The sequence below is a fragment of the Felis catus genome, chromosome D4, assembly GCF_018350175.1.
Source record: "Felis catus isolate Fca126 chromosome D4, F.catus_Fca126_mat1.0, whole genome shotgun sequence".
In the NCBI taxonomy this organism is placed as follows: Eukaryota; Metazoa; Chordata; class Mammalia; order Carnivora; family Felidae; genus Felis; species Felis catus.
Genome location: NC_058380.1, coordinates 60,586,181 through 60,608,368, shown reverse-complemented (window position 1 = coordinate 60,608,368; position 22,188 = coordinate 60,586,181). Strand labels below are relative to the sequence as shown.

Below are 22,188 nucleotides of genomic sequence, written 5' to 3'. Positions count from 1 at the left end.
TCAGGACCACCATTTTCTTTTTAATATGACCACTACCCTTTCATTTGTAGATGAGGAAAGTAAGAACTGGGAAGGGGAGGTGACTAAGTCAAAGAGTCAGAGGCATCTTACAATAGAATCTTAATAACAACAGACAAGAGGGGGCCTGAGTGACTCAGTTGGGCATCTAGCTCTTGATTTTGGCTCACACACTCTCAGTTTGTGGGTTCTAGCCCCTTGTCAGGCTCTGGGCTGATGATGCAGAGCCTGCTTGGGATCCTCTCTCTCCCTCTCTCTCTGTCCCTTTGCTCATGCTCTCTCTCACTCTCTCTCAGAATGAACAAATAAAACTTAATAATAACAACAACAACAGAGCAAAAGCAATCAAAGACCAAATTTCAAAGTCAAGCATTTGGAATGCTGAGTTCTAATTTCTTCTCTGTTCCTAACTTAACAGATTGATTTTCCCTCCATCAGTCAGCTATACTCTCCATTAAAGTACAATTTTCTATCTTACTCTGGACCCAACTATACCAAAAGACTGGATTTTGTTTTAAAAACAAATTTCAGATCAAATGATGGTTCTTTGAAAAGATCAACAAAATTGACAACCCTCTAGCCAGACAGACCAAGAAAAAGACATGAGACTCAAATTACTGAAGTCAGGATCAAAAGATGGAACATTACTACCAAGCTAACAGAAATAAAAAACAGTATAAAGGGATACTATGAACAGTTTTATGCCAACAAATGAAGAAAGGGACAAATTCTTAGAAAGACACAAATTACCAAAACCGATGCAAGAGGAAAGAGAAAATCTGAATAGACCTATACCATGTAAGCAGATTAAATTAATAATAATAAAAAAAAAAAAAACTACCCCCCGCCCATACAGACGAAAAACCCTAGGACCAGATAACTTCACTAGTGAATTCTACCAAACATTTAAAAAAGAATCAATACCGGGGCGCCTGGGTGGCGCAGTCGGTTAAGCGTCCGACTTCAGCCAGGTCACGATCTCGCGGTCCGTGAGTTCGAGCCCCGCGTCAGGCTCTGGGCTGATGGCTCAGAGCCTGGAGCCTGTTTCCGATTCTGTGTCTCCCTCTCTCTCTGCCCCCTCCCCCGTTCATGTTCTGTCTCTCTCTGTCCCAAAAATAAATAAACGTTGAAAAAAAAAATTAAAAAAAAAAAAAAAAGAATCAATACCAATTCTTCACAAAATCTTCCTTCCAAAAAAGAAGAGGAGGGAACACTTCCCCAATTCATTCTGTCAGGCCAATATTATCTTGATACCCAAACCTAACAAAGATATCACAAGAAAAAATTTTCAATGCCCAAAGCCTTCACCTAGAATTTCCTTGTGTTGATTTTGCCAGCAGGCATGTTTTTTCCTAACTCAGCTCATGTTGGGACTCCCAGCTGTATGTAAGAATTTCAATTTCAACTCTGCACTCTGGGTCCAAATGCTTTCTTTCCTCTCGTGCAACAGCCAAGGTTCTAGGCATCTGGCATCAACAGTTGATCTATGAAAAACATCTTATGGCCATGCGTGGTGATGGATCTTCAATAGACGTATCGTGGTGGTAATTTCACACTAGATTGGATAAATCTGTTGTACACCTGAAATGAATGTTATGTGTCAGTTATATCTCAAAAAAACAAAACAGTTGACCCCAGAGCAAACTCATATCCTGTCAATTTTCATAGCAATAATGCTGCAAACACACTTCAGAATTCAGTGTCATATGATCATTTCTCACACATCTGGATTCAGCTGATGCAGGCTAGATTCACTTGGTCTTAACTCTAAGCTGTTGGTAAGATCTAGGTCTACTTCTCGTATTTCTCATCTGCCACAGACCAGCAGCTGCCTGAGACTCGTTCTTGAAGAGGACTAGCCCTATATGCAAGGACGTTTTAAGCCTATGTTTAGATCACATCTGCTAACATCCCTTTGGCCAAAGCAAATCACATGCCTTGCCTGAGCCCACAGGAGAGGGAAGAAGTACTCTGCTCCTACGGAGGTGGTGGGAAAGGAGTGAATGTTTGCTGAGGACTAATCTAATCTATGTAGTCACCTTCTCACTTGAATTCACGTTTAGGCCCCAAGAATTTCCCTTCCTTTCTTGGAAATTTAGCTAAATATTTTTGAAATATGCTTGGTGTTTACCTAGCATCTAGGTGTTTGTGAATAAGGGTTTTTCAGGGTAATTTTTCCATCTTACTGCTAGAAGTATATGTTGTACATAGAGATGACAGCAGAGCCAGGACTCCATCACAGATCTGTAGACCTTCATGTCCCCTTCTTTTTTGACCACGCTATTGCTGCCTTTTTTTTTTTTTTTAATTTTTTTTTTCAACTCTTTTTATTTATTTTTGGGACAGAGAGAGACAGAGCATGAACGGGGGAGGGGCAGAGTGAGAGGGAGACACAGAATCGGAAACAGGCTCCAGGCTCCGAGCCATCAGCCCAGAGCCCTACGCGGGGCTCGAACTCCCGGACCGCGAGATCGTGACCTGGCTGAAGTCGGACGCTTAACCGACTGCGCCACCCAGGCGCCCCGCTATTGCTGCCTTTTAAGTAAATGACCCCCTAGTGCATTGTTTTCAAACTGTGAGTTTTATAGCTCAGTACACATACATAGCTCAGTAAAACTTACAAAATATTAACTCTTTCAAAGTGGGGTGCATTCTGATATTTTCCATTCCATATTTTAAATGCTGGTTATGATACTAAACTGATTTTATAATCTACCAATAGTTAGAACCTGCCATTCAGAAAACCCTGACCTGGTGAACTCTTTTAATCATTTCCTCTTCCTTGTTGTTAATTTTGGAATATGTTGGGGCACCTGGGTGGCTCAGTCAGTTAAGTGTCTGACTCTTGATTTCAGCTCAGGTCATGATCTCACAGTCATGGGACTGAGCCCCACATCAGGCTCTGTGCTGAGTGTGGAACCTGCTTGGGATTCTCTCTCTCTTCTCTCTCTCTCTCTGCCTCTCCCCTGCTCACATTCTCTCCCTCTCAAAAAAAAAAAAAAATAATAATTTTGGAATACATCTACTTTTGTATCTTTGCAAAGGGAAAATAAACTCAGTTGAATGTCCTTTTATCTGCCTCATTATGAATTTTTCTGTGGCTGTGGTCCTAGGCCAGCCTTTGGTGCTACCTAGTTCCTTCCTACAAACCCAAAGTGTCTTGAGCCTGCACACTGGGCATGTGCAGCCCAGTACCAGGTGCCACAGACATGCAGGTAGGTTACTGTCCAGCTCTTGAAGAAATGACACCATTATTCAGCCTAGACAAGTACTTGGTCAAAGGGTAGCCCATTCACAAAGTGCAGTAAACTCCTTGGAGACCAGATGATTAGTGAAGGCCTCAAGAGAGAACAGATCTAAGTGGGGAAAGAGTGCAAGGGGAGAAGGATCCAGGAGCAGTTTGGAACTTTGCTCAGCAGAAGTAGGGAGCTACTGATGATTTTTGAGCAAGTAGTTATAAAACCAGATGAAAGTTTCAGGAAGTTCCTTTGGCAAGTTCATTCAGCATTTATTCAGCACGTATACTGTAAGCGCCCTCAATGCTGCCGGCGCTATGCTAGGCATGCATGGGGGCGCCTGAGTGGCTCAGTCTGTTGAGCGTCTGACTCTTGATTTCAGCTCAGGTCATGATCTCACAGTTCGTGGGATCGAACCCCGTGTTGGGCTCTGCGCCAACAGTGCAGAGTCTGCTTGGGATTCTCTCTCTCTCCCTCTCTCTGCCCCTCCCCTTCCTCTGCCCCTCCCCTGCCCATATTCCTGCACATGCACACGCGTGCTCTCTCTCTCTCTCCCAAAAATAAATAAACTTAAAAAACACAAAATATTACAGGACACCTGGGTGGCTCAGTCAGTTGAGCATCCTACTTTGGCTCAGGTCAAGATCTCATGGTTCATGAGTTTGAGCCCTGGGCTCTGTGCTGACAGCTCAGAGTCTGGAGCCTGCTTTGGATTCTGTGTCTCCCTCTCTCTCTGCCCCTCCCCTGCTCACGGTCTGTCTCTCTCTGTCTCTCAAAAATAAATAAACATTTAAAAAACACACACACAAAAACACAAAATATCTTAGTGAACAGAACAGGCAAACATCCCTGCACTCAAGAGAACTTACACTCCAGTAGTGGGTTTGGGGGTGGGGGAATCAAGCTTCTGTTATTAGCAATATCATGTGTGGAAGGCGGGAAGTACAATGAGAACATGAAAAGACGGGCGAGGCGGGTGGGGAGCGCTCGGGCGGGATGCATCTTGCAGGGTGCCTGGAGTGTGGCAGACCGCTCCGGGCATGACTGGGGCTGAGGATGGCAGCCTCATGCTCCTCTGTTTTCCTTTCAGAAACACGATGTACAATATTCGGGGCAACAGGCAGGCCTCAGGAACAGGCCACGGACCTCCAGGGGAAGATTCTCCACTGAGCGGGGAACCTCCGAGGGCAGAGCAGCCTTTGCCCTCTGACCCCAGCACCCCAGGTGAGCTCTGCCCAGGTTTGAGCTGGGCCTTCAGAGGCCAAGCAAGTGCCCTCTTTCCTCCCCCAAAACCAACATCTACGCTTGTGTGTGTCCAATAGGACACTCTCCGGGTCACTCCTTGTTTCTATGGGTCTGGTAGCAGTGACTCCTTTTTTTAGTAATAGCGTTGTGGTAAAATATACATAAAATTTACCACATTAACCCATTTTAAGTGTATAGTGCAGTAGCATTAAGCACACTCACGTCGACCACTGCCATCACCCACCTCCAGAACTCTTCCCCGTCTTCCCAAACTGACACTCCTGCAGTGATTCTCGAAGTAATGAAAATATCTCTCACTTCTTCTTTCTTACTTTTTTTAATTTATAAGGAAAGGATATGAAAATGCCCGTGTGGGCTGAGCAAAATCAGATCTCTGTCTGAAGAAGCAGAGCAGATGACCTCTGCGTGTCCAGCCCGGCTCCTCCATAGCACTTAATTATCGCACAAAATGCGAGTGGCCCACACCGCCGTGGGGGTTGGGCTTCTTTTGCAATTAGCATGGGTGCCCCCCCACCCAAGACATACTGTAACCTAGAAATGGAAGAAAGCCAGCTGAGGCGGCCCTGTGGGGGCTTCTGGCAGGGGGGACCCCTGCCCTGTGGAGCAGTGACTCCAGAGAAATCTCCCCTTTGGAGCAGCGTCTGGTGAGGCCGCGCAGGTCACAGTGAACAGTCTGAGAGGGGACCGGTGCTCTCTCCAATCAACGGTAATAAAACCAGCACCCACATCTAGCACCTACTGTGTGCCAGGGCTACTCTAAGCACTTTTTTCCCTTTGGTAATTAATGGTTTTATTAAGAGATAATTCACGTATCAAACAATTCACCCATTCGAAGTATACAGTTCGCCATAATCTATTTTACTTGATTTTTTAAAGTTTATTTATTTATTTTGAAAGACAGACAGGAAGAGCATGAGTGGGGAGGGACAGAGAGAGAGACAGAGAAAGAGAATCCCAAGCAGGCTCTGCACTGTCCGCATGGAGCTCGATGCTGGCCTCAAACCCATGAACCGTAAGATCATGACCTGAGTGGAACTCAAGAGTCAGAGGCTTCACTGACTGAGCCAGCCAGGCGGCCCTCACCATAATCAATTTTAGAGCATGCTTATTATCCCAACAAGAAACCTTGCATCCTCCAGCTCTAGGCAACTACCGTTCGACTTTCTCTGTAGATTTGCCTGCTCTGGATCGTTCATATAAATGGAATCTGAAATATCTGGTCCTTCAGGACTGGCTCCTGTCACTTACCAGAATCTTCTTCCACGTGCACTGAGCACCTGCATTAACCTCTTTAACCCTTCCAACATCCTGAGCGGTTACTAGATAACCATTGTTGTTCTCGTTTACTAAATGAGGGAACTGAGGATGGAAAAGTGGAGTGACTCGCTCATGGCCGCACAGTGGGTGCAGAACTAGGGTTCAGGCCCAGCACTCTGGCCCCATACCACCACCTCAAGCCTCATTTTCTAAAGTGGTGATTTTTCAGACTACATGTTTCTCGCCATGACTCCTTGACCCCCATAAACAAAATCTAATATACAATGCAGACCACAGCAGACTTGAGGCAGAGGTGGGAGTCTGGGCTCCCCTTGGCTCCCCACCCATCCCTCCCAGTCAGCTCTGCCACACTCCCATGAAATCCTACAGCACTGATTGAAAAACCACCCTCCTGGGCCTCATTTCTCCAACTGTGAAATGGGCATAGTGACCCCTACCTTGCCTGCCCTCAGGGTGAGTGGGCAGTATTATTATCAGAGGGCAACAGGGCTACAGCGAGCCCCCCTGCTCTTCTATACCTGTGGCAGGAAAGAGAAAGAGGCACTGCATTTTTCGGAGCTCTGAGGTCTGTTGTACACAGTGCAACCAGATTTCTTTCAAGTCTAGAACAAGACCATTCTGTTCTTGTACCCAACAAGGTCAGGGAGTTTCTGGTTCCCGTCACCTACTCGAGTAGTTTTTTATCTGTTCAAGATTGTTTGGCTGGCCCCAGAAGAAACGTGGTAAATTATTCAGCTCATCCTCTAAGCCCTCACCTGGCATCCCATACCACGTCCTTATATTTAACACACTAGTCCCAAAAGGATCGGGGATAGCTTATTAAAATACACATCAGGGGAAATAAAATGAGTCATCTGGGTTAGGAAATTTAAATAAGATCAAGATATCCTATAGAGTAGCAAAGAGTGGGCAGCAGTGTGTCTGAGCTTCTCAGCAGCCAAGGCAAAGAGGGAAATGCAAGTGTTAGATGATTTCCAGCATCCCTAAGAATAAACATATATTTTCTTGGAAGAAGCAAACCTTTTCTGGCACTGAGAGCTGTGGATGGCTCAGTTGGTAGAGCGTCCGACTTCAGCTCGGGTCATGATCTCACGGTTCGTGAGTTCGAGCCCCACACTGGGCTCGCTGCTGTCAGCGCAGAGCCTGCTTCAGATCCTCTGTCCCTCTCTCTCTGCCCTGTCCCTCTCTCTGTCCCTTTTCTGCTTGCACTCTCTCAAAAATAAATAAAACATTGGGAATGCAAGCTGGTGCAGCCACTCTGGAAAACGGTATGGAGGTTCCTCAAAAAACTAAAAATAGAACTACCCTACGACCCAGCAATTGTACTACTAGGCATTTATCCAAGGGATACAGGTGTGCTGTTTCCAAGGGACACATGCACCCCCATGTTTATAGCAGCGCTATCAACAATAGCCAAAGTATGGAAAGAGCCCAAATGTCCATCGATGGATGAATGGGCAAAGAAGATGTGGTATATATATACAATGGAGTATTACTCGGCAATCAAAACGAATGAAATCTTGCCATTTGCAACTCCGTGAATGGAACTGGAGGGTATTATGCTAAGTAAAATTAGTCAGAGAAAGACAAAAATCATATGACTTCACTCATATGAGAACTTTAAGAGACAAAACAGATGAACATAAGGGAAGGGAAACAAAAATAAAAACAGGGAGGGGGACAAAACAAGAGACTCATAAATATGGAGAACAAACTGAGGGTTACTGTAGAGGTTGTGGGGGGGTGGGCTAAATGGGTAAGGGGCACTAAGGAATCTACTCCTGAAATCATTGTTGCAGTATATGCTAACTAATTTGGATGTAAATTAAAAAAAAAAAAAAATAGAAACAACAAAAAAAAAGAAAGTAACTGAAGACCCCAAAGAGCTTTTGTTAATGTGGGTTATATCTACTGTTATTCACTGTACTAGAAATTACAACTGAGAAAATATTAAGTATTTATATATCAATTCATTTAAAGATAATGGACTTATATAATAAATAATAAGTGAACATAATAAATAAATAAATAAATAAATAAATAAATAAATAAATAAAACATTGAAAAAGAAAAATGTCCCTGGATGCAGGCTGATGACAGATCCTTTACTAACGGATAGATAAGACAAAACAAGGCAGCATGGGTGAATGACTCTGATGTTGGATTTGAATGAAGAATAAAATAAGATAAAAATCAAATGAAATAAGAAATTCAGCAATGGTTGGCAAATCTTTTCTACAAAGGGCCAGAGAGTAAATGTTGGAGGCGTTGTGGGACATATGGTCTCCATTGCCACACTCAACTCTGCCCTTATGGAGCGAAAGCAGCACAGACAATGCACAAACAAATGAGTGTGGCCGTGTTCCAATAAAACTTTATTTACAGAAGCAGGCTGTGGGCTAGATTTGGCCTGTAGACTGGATTTGGCCCATGAGCCAGTGTTTGACATGTATGTAGAGGAAATAGGAAATAAAAGAACTGCAGCCTTGGGACGATCAACTATGGGAAATATGTGTCCTAACCTAGCTTGTAATAGGAATCAAACAAGAGGGGCACGTGGGTGGCTCGGTCGGTTGAGCGTCTGACTCTTGATTTTGGCTCAGGTCATGATTCCAGGGTCGTGGGACCAAGCCCTGTGTCCGGCTCCACACCGAGTGTGGAGCCTGCTTAAGATTCTCTCTTTCTCTCCCTCTGCCTCTCCCCTGCTCATTGCTCGCTTGCTCTCTCTCTCTCTCTCTCTCTCTCTCTCTCTCTCACTCTCTCAAATAATTAATTAATTAAAAGGAGTCAAGCAAGAGTTTGAGTTACTCTCTGGGGCGAGAATGCAGAGTACAGATACTCCATACTCCTATCTTGAACAGTCGTGTGTACTTTGGAACTTGCCCACAGGGTAGAGGTGGGATCCTGAGATAAGAAGCAAGACATCCTGCCAGGGCTTGTGCCTGAGGAGATGGCCGCCTGCACCAGCGATGTCCTAGGAGATCACCCATGCAGGCGGGGATCCAAGAGCACAGGACAGGCACACTTTAGAGGATGGGCTGAAGGACCAGCCAGTACAGTGTAAATAATGTTTTTAGAGTCGGATGGTTCTCAAAGTGTGAGCCCTGGGCAAGTTGCATTGGCATCACCTAGGAATGTCTTAGAAATGCAAATTATCAAGCCCTGCCCCAGGCCTGTTGATGAAAAGTCTGGGAGTAGGGTCCCACAGTCTGTGTTTTAGCAAGCCCTCCAGGTGCTTCTGCAGCAAGCTCAAGTTTGAGAACCACTGAGGCCACTGATCGTAACCTCTGTGTTCCTCCTTTTGAAAGATCCAGCGGATTCTCCAAAGCCTACGCCCAAGTCTTCTCTGACCGCCAATCTCCTTCAGAAAGCCAAGCGCCAGAACAACACCTTCCCACTCTTTGCCGAAGGACTCACACGGAACCGAACTGCCCAGGAAAAAGTGTTGGCCTTGGAGCAGCAGGTTCTGATGCTCACCAAGGAGTTAAAGTCTCAGAAGGTGAGCTCTGTCCCCAGAGAGGCCCCAGGCTCCAGTGGACCCCTCTGGGCCTGGAGCCTTTGAACTAGACCCGGCACATCAGCCCAGCTGGGCATATGCCAGTCTGTGGTCCTTACCAGCCAAACTGCTGGTGGTTGAAAATGCTGTGCTGTTAATTACTAAGGGACATGTGGACACTCAGACTAGGTGTCGGAAGACCCTCAAGGACAGGTCTCTGGAACTTACTTTGTAATTGCTCTTGGACTCCTCCTGGAGGACTGTGCATGGCCCGTCCCCACACTGAAGGGGGATAGCACTCGGAGGAGGGGGGTCCTGGATGCAAGGTCCTGGGAGGGGCTGCTGAAGGAACTGGCAGCTGGTAACGGTGCAGCTCCCTGAAGGACTGTCAGAGGACAGAGAGAGCAGGCAGGTCTGTGTGGCTCTAGGGCTCAAGCAGGCCCGAAAGAAGACAGTGATGAGGAAGACTTAGGCTTAATAGAGAAATTAATTATAGCAGTTAAGAAAAGAAAGAGTCACATGGTCATTGTAGAACACAGATCGCACACATACACAGACATTCAAATCATTCCCAAATCCTACAACCCAGAGAGTAAGTCGTGTTCACATTCTGGGGTGACTCTGTGAAGTAGTGAGAGTCCCAAGGCAGGGGGTGAGAGGGACTGCAACACTGGGCTCTTTTTGGCACAATAAAAGTGGTTAAGTTAGTGCAGTCGTTACTGAAAACCTCAAGGGTGGTGCCTGGTGATGCCTCACTGGGCCCCACTGAGAACCCACACTTCTCTTCCTCCAAGAAGAAGGCCTAAGTTTTCATGTTTGTGCTTTGGCTGCCCTGAGTCTTCTTCTGCTTTATCTCCCGGCTCTTGCTTCTGGGGAAGAGGGGGTACACTGTATTTACCTCTGAATAGTCTCCTTTCACATGTCTTCTCCTTTCTGCGGCTCTGTGTTTGGAGAAGACAGCCTAGAAAAATGCTCTCCCTGCCTAATTTTGCCCCTCCTCTGCCCTTTCTTGCCCTAAGCTGATACCAAGGCGAGTAGCAGAGGCTCCACTCCTGGCAGGTCAGCGGATACATTTAATGAAGCAGGCCTTGACTGAAGTTCTCAAGGGAGGAAGCTCATCCGTTTACATGTTCTCAATCCATTTGTTTTTGTGTCAAGTCCTTGTTGAGGACCTGTGGCGTGCACGTGGTATTCTAGGTGCTGGGGACAGTGAGAAGAGACACAGGCCCCGCCCCTGCAGGGCTTACATTTCATGGCAGAGACAGGCGGTAAGCCCGCGAGCACCCACATACATCATCACGGCGTGTGAAGTCCCCTCCGCTGTCACTTAGCAGCCCAGCTCTCTTCTCCTCCCATCGTCCCCCGTTCCCGTCGCGGGGCGGCTGGCGGTCCTGAGAGCTAAGAGAGCATGCAGCTGGGTGGGAGCAGCTGCCTGATCCCTGGACCAGTACAGCATAAGTTCCAGGCTGAACCTGGCCAGGAAAAGAAATCTGGATGTGACCTCTGCCTCTCTCTTCATCACACCTTCCCCTTCTTTCTAGGAAATATGGGCAGCCTCCTGTGGCTTGGCCTTTGCTTTAAAGGTGTCGGGAATCATTGAATGAAGGAGAGAGGCCCGGGAGACCTAGATTTCAGTGAGGTTTGCCCCCAACATCTGTGCTACCCTGGAGAATGTGGCATTCTTCAGTAAATGAAGTTAAGCTCTTGGAGATCAGTAAGGCCCACCCAGGCTGCTGACAGCTCCCCTGCCATCAGAGTGAAAATGGCAGGAGGAAGTTGTTCAAGCATTAAAGGACCTGGACTTTATTTCTTTTTTTTAATATTTATTTATTTTTGAGAGGGAGAGACAGAGTGCGAGCAGGGCAGGGGCAGAGAGAGAGGGAGACACAGGATCCAAAGCAGGCTGCAGACTCTGAGCTGTCAGCACAGAGCCTAATGCGGGGCTCTAACTCACAAACTGCGAGATCATGACCTGAGACGAAGTTGGACGCTCAACCCACTGAGCCACCCAGCCACCCCCAAGAACCTGGACTTTCTTACTGTTCACTTTCCTGGCCTGGGACAGACAATCAGAAGGGGAGAGTCTTGCAGTTTCACTTTTGACTCATGGGATGAGTGGTTTCTGTGTTCTCCTGCCCATCTCCCAAACGTGGGAGACTGAGCACAGAAGGTATAGGCCGCAGTTCTGGCCGAAGAAGTTTCTTAACCTTGCATAGCCTCAGCTTCCTCCTCTGTACATGTACAGCTGGGCTTACTGGAGAGGCCTGTGTCCGGATTTGTAAAGCCCGGTGTCTGGCAGCCAGCAGCCGCCCAGCAGATGCAGGCTTTGTTGGTTTGGGCTGTTACTGCAGCATTCCCTGCCCTCCTTATTGATTCCTAATGGCCTTACAAGAAGTGACACGTTCCTCTGAGGGGCTCTGGGAAGACAGACAGGCACCCGTGAGGACCTCCAAGAAGTGAGTGGCCTAGCATTGATAGGCGAGGGTCAAGTCTTAACCCCACATCAGGCGGGGGGAGCCCCAGCTTTACCGACTCAGGTTTTTAACTCCAGCCCAGATACCAAAACCAAAGAGGGGAAGGAGAAAAGATCAATTCTTGCCCCAGAGGTAGGATAGAGGAGGCCTGCAAAACCTCGGGGCGCCCAGCAGTGCCCCGGACACGCAGAAATGCCAATCAGAGGGCCACTGTCCATCTGAGACTCTCTGAGCCCAGTTCTTCAGCTGGGGAAGCAGCCCCTTGGATGTCCTGGGCTCACATCTGCAAGATGCTTTCCTGTGTCTCTTCTTGGGAGGTACTCTCTTTCTGCCTGAGGGTGCCGGAGGATGTGGGAACTGGAAGGGGGAAGTGGGTCTTGTCCTGGCTCAGCCACCCAGGTGGCCATTGCCAATAGCAATTGTGATTCTTTAAGAATTTGTATCTCAAATTCTCAAAGTCTGTTGGACGCCGTGGAGGACACAGAGGTACACTGGCTCCCTGCCCTTGGGTAACGAAGAGCAGATAAGAGCACGAATGACTGGTGTTAAGTGTGGCCACAGCTCTGTGCTGGGGCTTTCCATGCATTATCTCTAATACTACAGTTATTAGCCCCCTTTTCCCGAAGAGGAAACTGAGGTTCTGAGAGGTTCTGAATGCCCAGGGTCTCCCAGCGGCCAAGATAGGTTTCACACTCTGGTCTGTCTGCTTCTAGAGATTTTTCCCTTTTTACCATGCCATGCTTAAGGATCTCAGAGAAGGTAGGTGACCGGCCTGAGGTCACACAGCTGAAGGAGCCAAGACTGAGACCCTGGCCTCCTTCCCCCGATCCAGGACTCATCCCAGCCCAACCACCTCCTCCATGTTCTCCAGGTATAGCCCAGCATGAGAGCACCGTAACTGCTCTTGAGAAAATACGAACACAGTCCTTGTATCTGGTGTCATATTAAACTATAGGGCCACTCCAGTACCTGTTGAGCTATTATCAGTCCCAGGCCCTTGTAGCTGGCCCCACAAGAGATTTGGACTCCGGGAGATAGCACCAGATGGCTGGTTGGCCGGGTGGCTCTCAGAGTTCACAAAACTACACCCAGCCTGAAGGCTGTCTGCCCTGGCAGAGGGAAGCCCATTGTTTGTAGTGATGTTGGCCATCTGTCGACTGCTGGGAATGATGAACCCCTCCCAGGCCCTATCTGGGGTCAACTTAGCTCCCTCAGGGTAATTTGTTTAGAAAACTTGTTGGGGGCAAAGTGCAACCATGTACTTCCCTAGAACCCCAGCCAGAAACCTCAGTGTACACTCCCCTTATACAGAGTACAGAGTTCAAAGATTTCAGCGTAGAGGGAGGGTCGAGAGGGACCCTGGCTGTAGCGTCCGCTTGGGGAGGGACACTTGCCACCCTTTTTCTCTCATCCTTTAAGTGGCTCTCCGAGGTGTAGGGATCATGATCTCCACTTTACATATGACAAAGCCAAAGTTCATTTTTCTGAAACACCCTCATTAGATACCCCTCCATGGACCTGGAATAGAGCCAAGGCCTCTGTGACTCCAGTGCTCCTTCATCTGCACCCTGCTAGCGCCCAGCCTCTTAAGGGTCAGTGGCTGGAGTGCCAGACTCTCAGTCCAGTGGTCTTTCCCCAGCAATGTTGGGCCCATCCACCTTGATTTTAGCGAGTGATGAATGCATCAGCTCATTATTTAATAAGGTAAAGGATTACTTTTTTAAAAGGTGATTTGTTGGATCTTAAAAATTTAATCAACTCTCCTGCAATTAAAAAAAATTTTTTTAATAGAATGACATCTTGCAGCCAGTTATCAAAGTCTGAAATGGACCAAACATTGATTTGATTAAGAAATATTAAAAGCAGGGCGGGGCACCTGGGTGGCTCAGTCAGTTGAGCCTCTGACTCTGGCTTAGGTCATGATCTCATGGTTTGTGAGTTTGAGCTCCGCATCGGGTTCTGTGCCGACGGCTTGGAGCCTGCAGCCTGCTTCGTATTCTGTGTCTCTGTCTCTGTCTCTCTGTCTCTCTCTCTCTCAAAAGTAAATAAACATTAAAAAAAAAAATAGGGCGCCTGGGTGGCTCAGTCAATTGAGCGTCCGACTTCGGCTCAGGTTATGATCTCACAGTCTGTGAGTTCGAGCCTCACGTCGGGCTCTGTGCTGACAGCTCAGAGCCTGGCGCCTGCTTCGGATTCTGTGTCTCACTCTCTCTGCCCCTCCCTGCTCTCTCTCTCTCTCTCTCTCTCAAATAAATAAACATTAATTTTTTTTTTTTTTTTTTTAAGTAGCAGAGCACCTGGGTGGCTCAGTCGGTTAAGCATCCGACTCTTGATTTCAGCTCAGGTCATAATCTCACGGTTGGTGAGTTTGAGCCCTACATTGAGCTCTGCACTGACAGTTCAGAGCCTGCCTGGGATTCTCTTTCTCTCCCTCTCTCTCTGCCTTCCCCCCACGCTCTCTGTCTCTCTCTGAAAAAATAAACTACGTATGTATATTAAAAGTGCCATTTGATCAGCTCTTCTATTTCTAAGAATTGGTTCTAAAGCACTGCTTTTAACTGTGGGAATTGGAAACAACCTGGATGTCCCTCCTTGTGGGTGGGATAAGGGAATTGTGTGTCCATACAAGGAGTACCCTTGCACTGTTGCAAGTGATGGTGTTGCTCCATACTGACAGCTTGGAGAGGTGCCGTAGCATATCATAAGGCCCAGAGAAGCTTCAGAAGAAGATGTATCACAAGCTTCCGTTTTTGTTTTTAATATTTCTATGTAGTATGTATGTACATTTTTGTGACATAGTGGCCCCAGGTTCGTCCACGAGGTAGCCTATAACAGGATTTCCTCCCTTTTTCAGGCAGAGTTTATTCCATCATACGTATATGCAACATTTTGTTTACCCGCTCACCATCAGTGGGCATATGGGTTATTCCCAATCTCTTGGGTGCTGGGGGAATAATGCTCCTACGAACATGGGCTATTTCTATTTTTAAGGAAATTGGAAGAAGCGTTTCAGTGCAAAATCTATTAACGACCCATCATGGAGAAGTGGAAGACCCTAGATTAGGAGTTGGGGGTCCTCGCTTATGGTGTGTTTTCCCACCTGTGGGGATCCACCAAGTCCCTTTAGTCCTCTTCCTTCTCCTTTCTTGGTCTTTAGTGCCCTCACATGACAGCAAGGTGAGGTGACCAGGTGGTCTCCCCCAGGCCTGCCAGCCTCCAAGTTTTCTGAATCCGAGGTCCATCCACACTCCTCATCTTGTGCTTCCTGCTCCCACTCTGTCCCTTCCCTGGTTCCTTTCTCCCTGTCTCATTCTGTTGTGGGGATTCTGGGGTGGGCGGAGGGCCTCCTGGGCTGGAAGTCGGAATGGGGAGGCACCTGGATATAATGAAATGGGCTTCAGAGTTGACTCTCCCAAAGTTGGCAGAAGGATACCTGCCTGATTCTGAGCCTCAGACAAGTCTGAACAGTGGTCTGCTGGTTACTTCACCCGGCAGTTCCCAGGGTAATCTCCACATCTCAGCCGAACCAGAAAATGGTTTCAGCTTCTCAGTTATCCTGGAACCACAGGAACGGTGAGCTCTCTCCGCAGAGCCTGAGAAGCTAATTCATTCCAAACATTCCGATTTGGTTTGCAACCACCTCCCCACCCACCTTCCAGCCACGCCCAACGATGCCCACAGCCCCACACGGGCTCTTTCCTTCCTGTGGGCCTTTGCTTGAGCTGTGGACTCAGCAAGTGTGGAAAGCCCTTCCGACCCTCATCTCCTACTTGCTGCTTGGCCGTCTCCGGCCCTTCTTATTTTTTACGAATGAGTTCAAACTGTTCCGCCTTTCTGTAGAATATACTGGTCTTCCCCCACCTCCACCCCAGGCAAAAGTCCTTGCTGTCTGCTCTGTGTCCCCACAAACACCCTTGCTTCCCTCTTGTAGTAAATCACTGCATTATAGTGTTTCACCTTCACTCCCACCAGCCTTGGTGGTTCTTGACCAATCCCCCTCTAAGCCCCAGCACCCACCCCAGGGCCTGGCACTGAATAGGGCTTCGTAAAGTTTGGATGGAGGGAGGGAAGGGAGAGAACCAGAAGAGAGACAGTCCACGGTTCCGAGGTTTCAGAAGATGCGTGCTAATTTGATCTCGCCATTAATTTCTCATATGAAGCCATGGTTTGGTGCAGTTCTCTTCCAAAATGGAATTGTTCTCAGCAGTAATCCTATCCAGCTGATTCATCTAGTTAAATACTTTGGCATGGATACAGGTAACTGGTCTCTGGAAACCATGTTTTTCCAGATGAGACTGGCATGGAGCATAGCAACGACCCCAAACCGCTCCCCTGCCTACCAGGCTCTGAGGTTCACATGGGACTGGCCACTGGGCCTCCTGGCGTCTGATATTCTGATCCTGGTCTTAAATGAATCCATATCCTTGCTTTGGGGCAGCACAGGTCCTGGGGAGATTGGGGGCTTGAAGATGTGGGGAGCCAAGCAGACCTTGAGTTTCATTCTGAGTCCAGTGCCCCTTCACGGCATAAATAGAGGTCTTTGCTTCTGAGCTCTCTCAGGCTTTCTTGCACCAGCCCTCCAGGCATTGCTTGGCGGCCTAAGAGGCCGGGCACAGTGGACTGAATGAGGCTCTCTGTGTGGTTTAGTGTGAGGACTGCCCATGTGTTTCCTCCCCAGTGCTTTCCCAGCTCCACTGGTAGTGACTACTGTTTGCTGTATTCAGGATTCTGAGGCCTCAGTGAGGCTTAGCAGGAAGGAATAGGGAGATTAATTAGTAAGGTCTGCCTGGGATCGAGAGAGAGAAGTGCTGGCCTGTCACTTTGCTGCCGCCCCCGCCTTCATTACTGACTAAGTGCAGACTTAGGATTTGGGATGAAACTGCACCCTACTCTGCAGGACATCAGTTTTCTCACTTCTGAAATGGACATGTATTAATTAGGGCACAGGCTCGGCTGCTGTAACAGAGAAGCCTCAGACCACTATGGCCTAAAACAGTTTGGAAGTTTATTTCTCTCCTGTCTTCTCACAGAAGAATCTAGAGAGGGAAGTGAGCAGTTCTGAGCTGGTAGGGCAACTGCCGCCTCAACATACACCATCCGCTTATGAGCCCGAGGTGGCTGCTCTAGTTCTTGCCATTTCCCAGCCAGAAGAAAGGGCACCCAGACCAGGGGAGCACATGGGTAGTGGTTTCAAAGGCAGGACCCACAAGCCACCCACCTAATTTCTCAAATCGCGCTTAAGCGGGACAGATGCTAGGCTACACTTAGCCATAAGCCTGGCTACGAACACAGCCTTTAGCTGGGGAACCATGTGTCTGGGTAAAACTTTCTTGGACAGAAAAAGAGAAAATGAGGTGGCCGAGAGGATGATGCTAGCCACCGCCCAGGGCTGTTAGGAGAACCGGGGGTAGCCAGTGCCGAGTCTCTGGCACCTCACGGGCCTTCCCCGAGTTCACAGAGTGCTTCCCTTCCCCCGCCCAGGAGCTGGTGAGGATCCTGCACAAGGCGCTAGAGGCTGCCCAGCAGGAGAAGAGGGCGTCCAGCGCGTACCTGGCGGCCGAGGACAAGGACCGGCTGGAGCTGGTGCGGCACCAAGTGCGGCAGATCGCAGAGCTGGGCAGGCGGCTGGAGGCCCTGGAGCGGGAGCGGGAGAGCCTGGCACAGACAGCAAGCCTGCAGGAACAGCAGGTGCGGGAGCTGCAGCAGCACGTGCAGCTGCTCATGGACAAGAATCAGGCCAAACAGCAGGTCATCTGCAAGCTCTCTGAGCAGGTCACCCAGACCTTCATGCGCCCGCCTCCCCAGCCCTCTGTGCCCTCAGGGACTGCCGACAGAGACGTCCTGAGCCAGCAGGAGAAGATGGAGCACCTGAAGGTAGGGGCCCCTCCCCCCAGGCCCTGGGCCCTCTGGGAGGGCACTGTTCGCAACCCTGAGGGTTTCCTAGATAGAGCTTGGATAGCCCTCAATACTGGAATATTCGTGTTTGAAATAGATCTTGGTGGAAATATTGCTGTTTCTTTCTTAACCAGAAGGTCCTGTGCAATTTGATCTCTTCCTGATATCCCAGGCTGGAAAGGGAAGGGATCTCGAGATTATCATTAGCCATGGAAGAGCACAAGATGAGGTCAGAACTCCTGAGTGCCAGGGCAGCTAAGTGCCACGGTGATGCCCTCAGAAGCCCCCAAGGTGCCTCCCCCGGCACACAGTAGGTGTGTGTAATGTGTGGCTGGCTGTGACTTGCTCATAACGATGGCAGTACTCGCTGCTCCTCTGTGAGACTGTCTGTTGTGTGGCGGCCACTATCCCAAGTGCCCTGCTTGCATCACCTCACCTGATGCTCTATCAGCCCTGTGAGGCTGTCACTCTGCCCCCCACCGCGTGCACGAAGGCTGAGGCTGACAAGGGGCCCCGTGCTGAGGAGGTGTGAACATGGAACTCTCTGACTAGTGTCTGTTCTGCTGCATTCTGGTCTCTTTGGGCCTTTCAGCTATTGCCACCCTTCCTGCCTTCCTTACCCAGGCTTGCGGCTCCCACAGAGACCCACTGCGGCGCAGGGAGCAGGAACTTGATTTTAGGTGTGATGCCTGCCGTGGACTGCGGTGTCCTCTCCAGGACATGGTGACAGGAGCTGCCAGACCTCCCAGGGGCCTGAGGCTGGGGATCGGTGCTCATAGCCCCCACTGTCCTTAAAGGCAGCTGTATAACCGGGGCCAGTCCTGCCCCAAACCCGCCACACACAGCCACACGTGTATAACTGTGGGGGCTCCTATGCCATGGGACCGAAGCACTGCTACTGGAAGAGGGGAAACAGAAGGAAAAAAGAAAAATCCAGAAGCTTTTGCAAGACCAGTGGGCAGTGGTACAGTGGTCCCTGCCCCAGATCTGAAGTCAGGCAAACCTGTGTTTGGATCCAGGCTCTGCCTCTTACTAGCTATGTGACCTTGACCTTGGGTAGGTCCCCTTACCTCCCTAAAAAATGGCCTAACTGTTCTTACTCACATGGTTGATGGCAGGGTAAAGGAAGATAACATGAAACCCAGATTCCCTTCCAGTTTCCTTCAGCATGAACAAACCACATAACCAGTCTCTGAATCTTTTTCCTTTAAGACCAGAGATTCTTTTGAGTTCAGAATGAAGACAAAATCTTTTCAAATGCAGATGGACTGAAGTTGTTAGAATGCTCTCAGGGCTGGGAAATTGCTTCCATCAGATTGCTTCCCTACCCTCTTAGCTTTGTTGATTGTTTCCTTTGCAGTGTAGAAGCTTTTTATTTTGATGAGGTCCCAGTAGTTCATTTTTGCTTTTAATTCCCTTGCCTTTGGAGATGTGTCAAGTAAGAAACTGCTGCAGCTGAGGTCAGAGAGGTTTTTTCCTGCTTTCTCCTCTAGGGTTTTGATGGTTTCCTGTCTCACATTCAGGTCCTTTATCCATTTTGTTTATTTTTGTGAATGGTGTAAGAAAGTGGTCTAGTTTCATTCTTCTGCATGGTGCTGTCCAGTTCTCCCAGCACCATTTGTTAAAGAGATTGTCTTTTTTCCATTGGATATTCTTTCCTGCTTTGTCAAAGATTAGTTGGCCATACTTTTGTGGGTCCAATTCTGGAGTCTCTATTCTATTCCATTGGCCTATGTGTCTGTTTTTGTGCCAATACCATGCTGTCTTGATTACAGCTTTGTAGTAGAGGCTGAAGTCTGGGATTGTAAAGGCAACTGATGGAATGGGAAAAGATATTTGCAAATGATATCTCAGACAAAGGGCTAGTATCCAAAATCTATAAAGAACTCACCAAACTCCACACCCGAAAAACAAATAATCCAGTGAAGAAATGGGCAGAAAACATGAATAGACACTTCTCTAAAGAAGACATCCAGATGGCCAACAGGCACATGAAAAGATGCTTAACGTCACTCCTCATCAGGGAAATACAAATCAAAACCACACCGAGATACCACCTCACGCCAGTCAGAGTGGCTAAAATGAACAAATCAGGAGCCTATAGATGCTGGCGAGGATGTGGAGAAATGGGAACCCTCTTGCACTGTTGGTGGGAATGCAAACTGGTGCAGCCTCTCTGGAAGACAGTGTGGAGGTTCCTCAAAAAATTTAAAATAGACCTACCCTATGACCCAGCAATAGCACTGCTAGGAATTTACCCAAGGGATACAGGAGTACTGATGCCTAGGGGCACTTATACCCTAATGTTTATAGCAACACTTTCAACAATAGCCAAATTATGGAAAGAGCCTAAATGTCCATCAACTGATGAATGGATAAAGAAATTGTGGTTTATATACACAATAGAATACTACTTGGCAATGAGAAAGAATGAAATATGGCCCTTTGTAGCAAACGTGGATGGAACTGGAGAGTGTTATGCTAAGTGAAATAAGTCAGGCAGAGAAAGACATACCATATGTTTTCACTCTTATGTGGATCCTGAGAAACTTAACAGAACACCATGGATGGGGGAGGGGGAAGAAAAAAAAAAGTTAGAGAGGGAGGGAGCCAAACCATAAGAGACTCTTAAAAACTGAGAACAAACTGAGGGTTGATGGGGGGTGGGAGAGAGGGGAGGATGGGTGATGGGCGTTGAGGAGGGCACCTGTTGGGATGAGCACTGGGTGTTGTATGGAAACCAATTTGACAATAAATTCATATTAAAAAAAAAGATTGCTTCCCTACCCTCCTCCACCCTGCTAAGAGTCTTCTCTGTGCCCATCTTGCAGGGATCTACAGTTGAAGACCCTATAAAGCAGCTCCAGGGTCAGAGAAATAGATCCGTTGGGTGTCTCTAGACTGCCCCCGAGAATTGACTGGAAGTGTGGACTCACCTAAGAGACTGAGAATGCCCCTGGATTTGCATGTTCAGGAATTTATCAGTGAGCCCAGATATGGGGAGATTCACAATCAACCAACTGTACCTTGTAGCTGATCCTCAGAGGCCCAGCATTTGTGCTAGAATGAATTGCAAGTTCTAGAATTCCTCATTTGTTAGCCTTTAACGTGTCTGATCTAGAAAAAAATAGAACGCTCATCAAAAATCCACTGTCTTTCAGTCTGGGGACAGAGCATGTTCACTTGCTTGCCGTGTGACTGAGGACATGCAACTTTAACAAAGTGCCCCCTTGTTGAAGGTGTCAATTTGAGAACAGAATCATCGACCTCTTGAGTAGCAGAGCTGGGAGACGCAGAGATCTAGTCTGCCCCCTCATTTTCTGGCAAGGACGGCTGACCCCTGGACAGGGGAAAGGACCGGCCCAGGGTCACACAGCCCAAGCAGCAGTTTTGGGCTAGACCCCAGGTCTCCCCACACCCGACCCACTGTCTTCCCCACAAGCACAAGGGCTAGTCCATGCAGCATTTCCCAGAGAAAATTCCCAGGCTCCTGATCCCTATATAGGCAAACAGGCAGACTCTCTTCTTCCTGTCCCCTTTCTCCAGTTGTGTTTTCCTCCTTTGCTTATTGGCGACTGTCGTGTGGCATTCTCTTCTCTGAGCTCTCTCTTTTTCCTCCCTACAGTTCTGAGCCAAGAAGAACACTCAAGGTAGGGCGACAAGCCGAATGGGAAGGTGCTGCCCAGAGGCCACCCCACTGCCGCTCCAAGGGTGCGCACTCCCACCCTCCCTGACTGGGCTGGAGGCAGGCTGCCCCACGCAACATGTCCAAAGCCTTGGAGAGGCCAGTGAGCATCTTCTGGGCCTGGACTGAGGAAAGAGGGACGGTGCCAGGAGGCAGAAAGGCGGTGGTGCACTTTCACCCAGCAGTAGTTTTCGATTCCTGCTGAACACACCTGGTGAACACACCTGGATTTGGATCCCACCTCTCTTGTGTTCTAGCCCATGACGAGGAGGACTTACCCTCTCTGTACTGTTTCCTCGTCTGTAAAATGGGAACAAGAGTACTTTAGTACCCATCCCACAGCATTGTGCGGAGAAATTACACGCAGTGACGTGTGTGAGGGAAACGGGTCTGGCCATAGCAGGGACTCAGGCAATGACTGGTAGCTCTATTCCTCCCGTGCCTGGAAGCTTGTTGTATTCTCCCAGAAGCTTGTTGTATTCTCCCAGGCATTTGGGAAGAAGGCACAAGAGCAGCGGTGGGAAGTGTCTCAGCAGAACGCAGGAGGAAGGCAGTGGGTGAGAGCCTGGATAAGGAGGCGACGCCTGCTTTGTATTCACCACTTGGCCCACCATCCTCAGCCTTTGCAGCACTGACTCCCAGCAGTGCCTGAGGCAGCACTGTTACTCCGACTTCCAGATGAGGGGATGAAGCACTTGTGCTGGGGCTCAACGGTGGAGGCAGGGTTTATATCCAGGCAGCACGGCCCCAGAGTCCACCCCCTGACCACCAGGCAACGCCGGCACTCGGCAACGCCTGCGTCTTTGATGTGTTGTGATTAAACTGGAGCCGGAGAGGTCA

At 48.5% G+C, this 22,188-nt stretch overlaps 1 protein-coding gene and 1 long non-coding RNA gene across 4 annotated transcripts in view; one reads left to right on the top strand and one right to left on the bottom strand.

The window, feature by feature from the left end:
* The window catches only part of TBC1D2 (TBC1 domain family member 2), a 56,792-nt gene that overhangs the window by 16,929 nt on the left and 17,675 nt on the right, over positions 1-22,188 (top strand). For all 3 annotated transcript variants that reach the window (XM_045042932.1, XM_006939308.4, XM_006939310.3), the window contains 3 exons: positions 4,345-4,478; positions 9,107-9,297; positions 17,250-17,642. In XM_045042932.1, coding sequence (XP_044898867.1) covers positions 4,345-4,478; positions 9,107-9,297; positions 17,250-17,642 — 718 coding nt within the window. The remainder of the gene's footprint in view (positions 1-4,344; positions 4,479-9,106; positions 9,298-17,249; positions 17,643-22,188) is intronic.
* On the bottom strand, positions 1,432-21,141 carry LOC123381553. Its single transcript, XR_006588673.1, has 2 exons — positions 20,600-21,141; positions 1,432-1,599 (listed from the first exon to the last, which is right to left on the bottom strand). It is a non-coding gene; the product is annotated as an uncharacterized LOC123381553 (long non-coding RNA).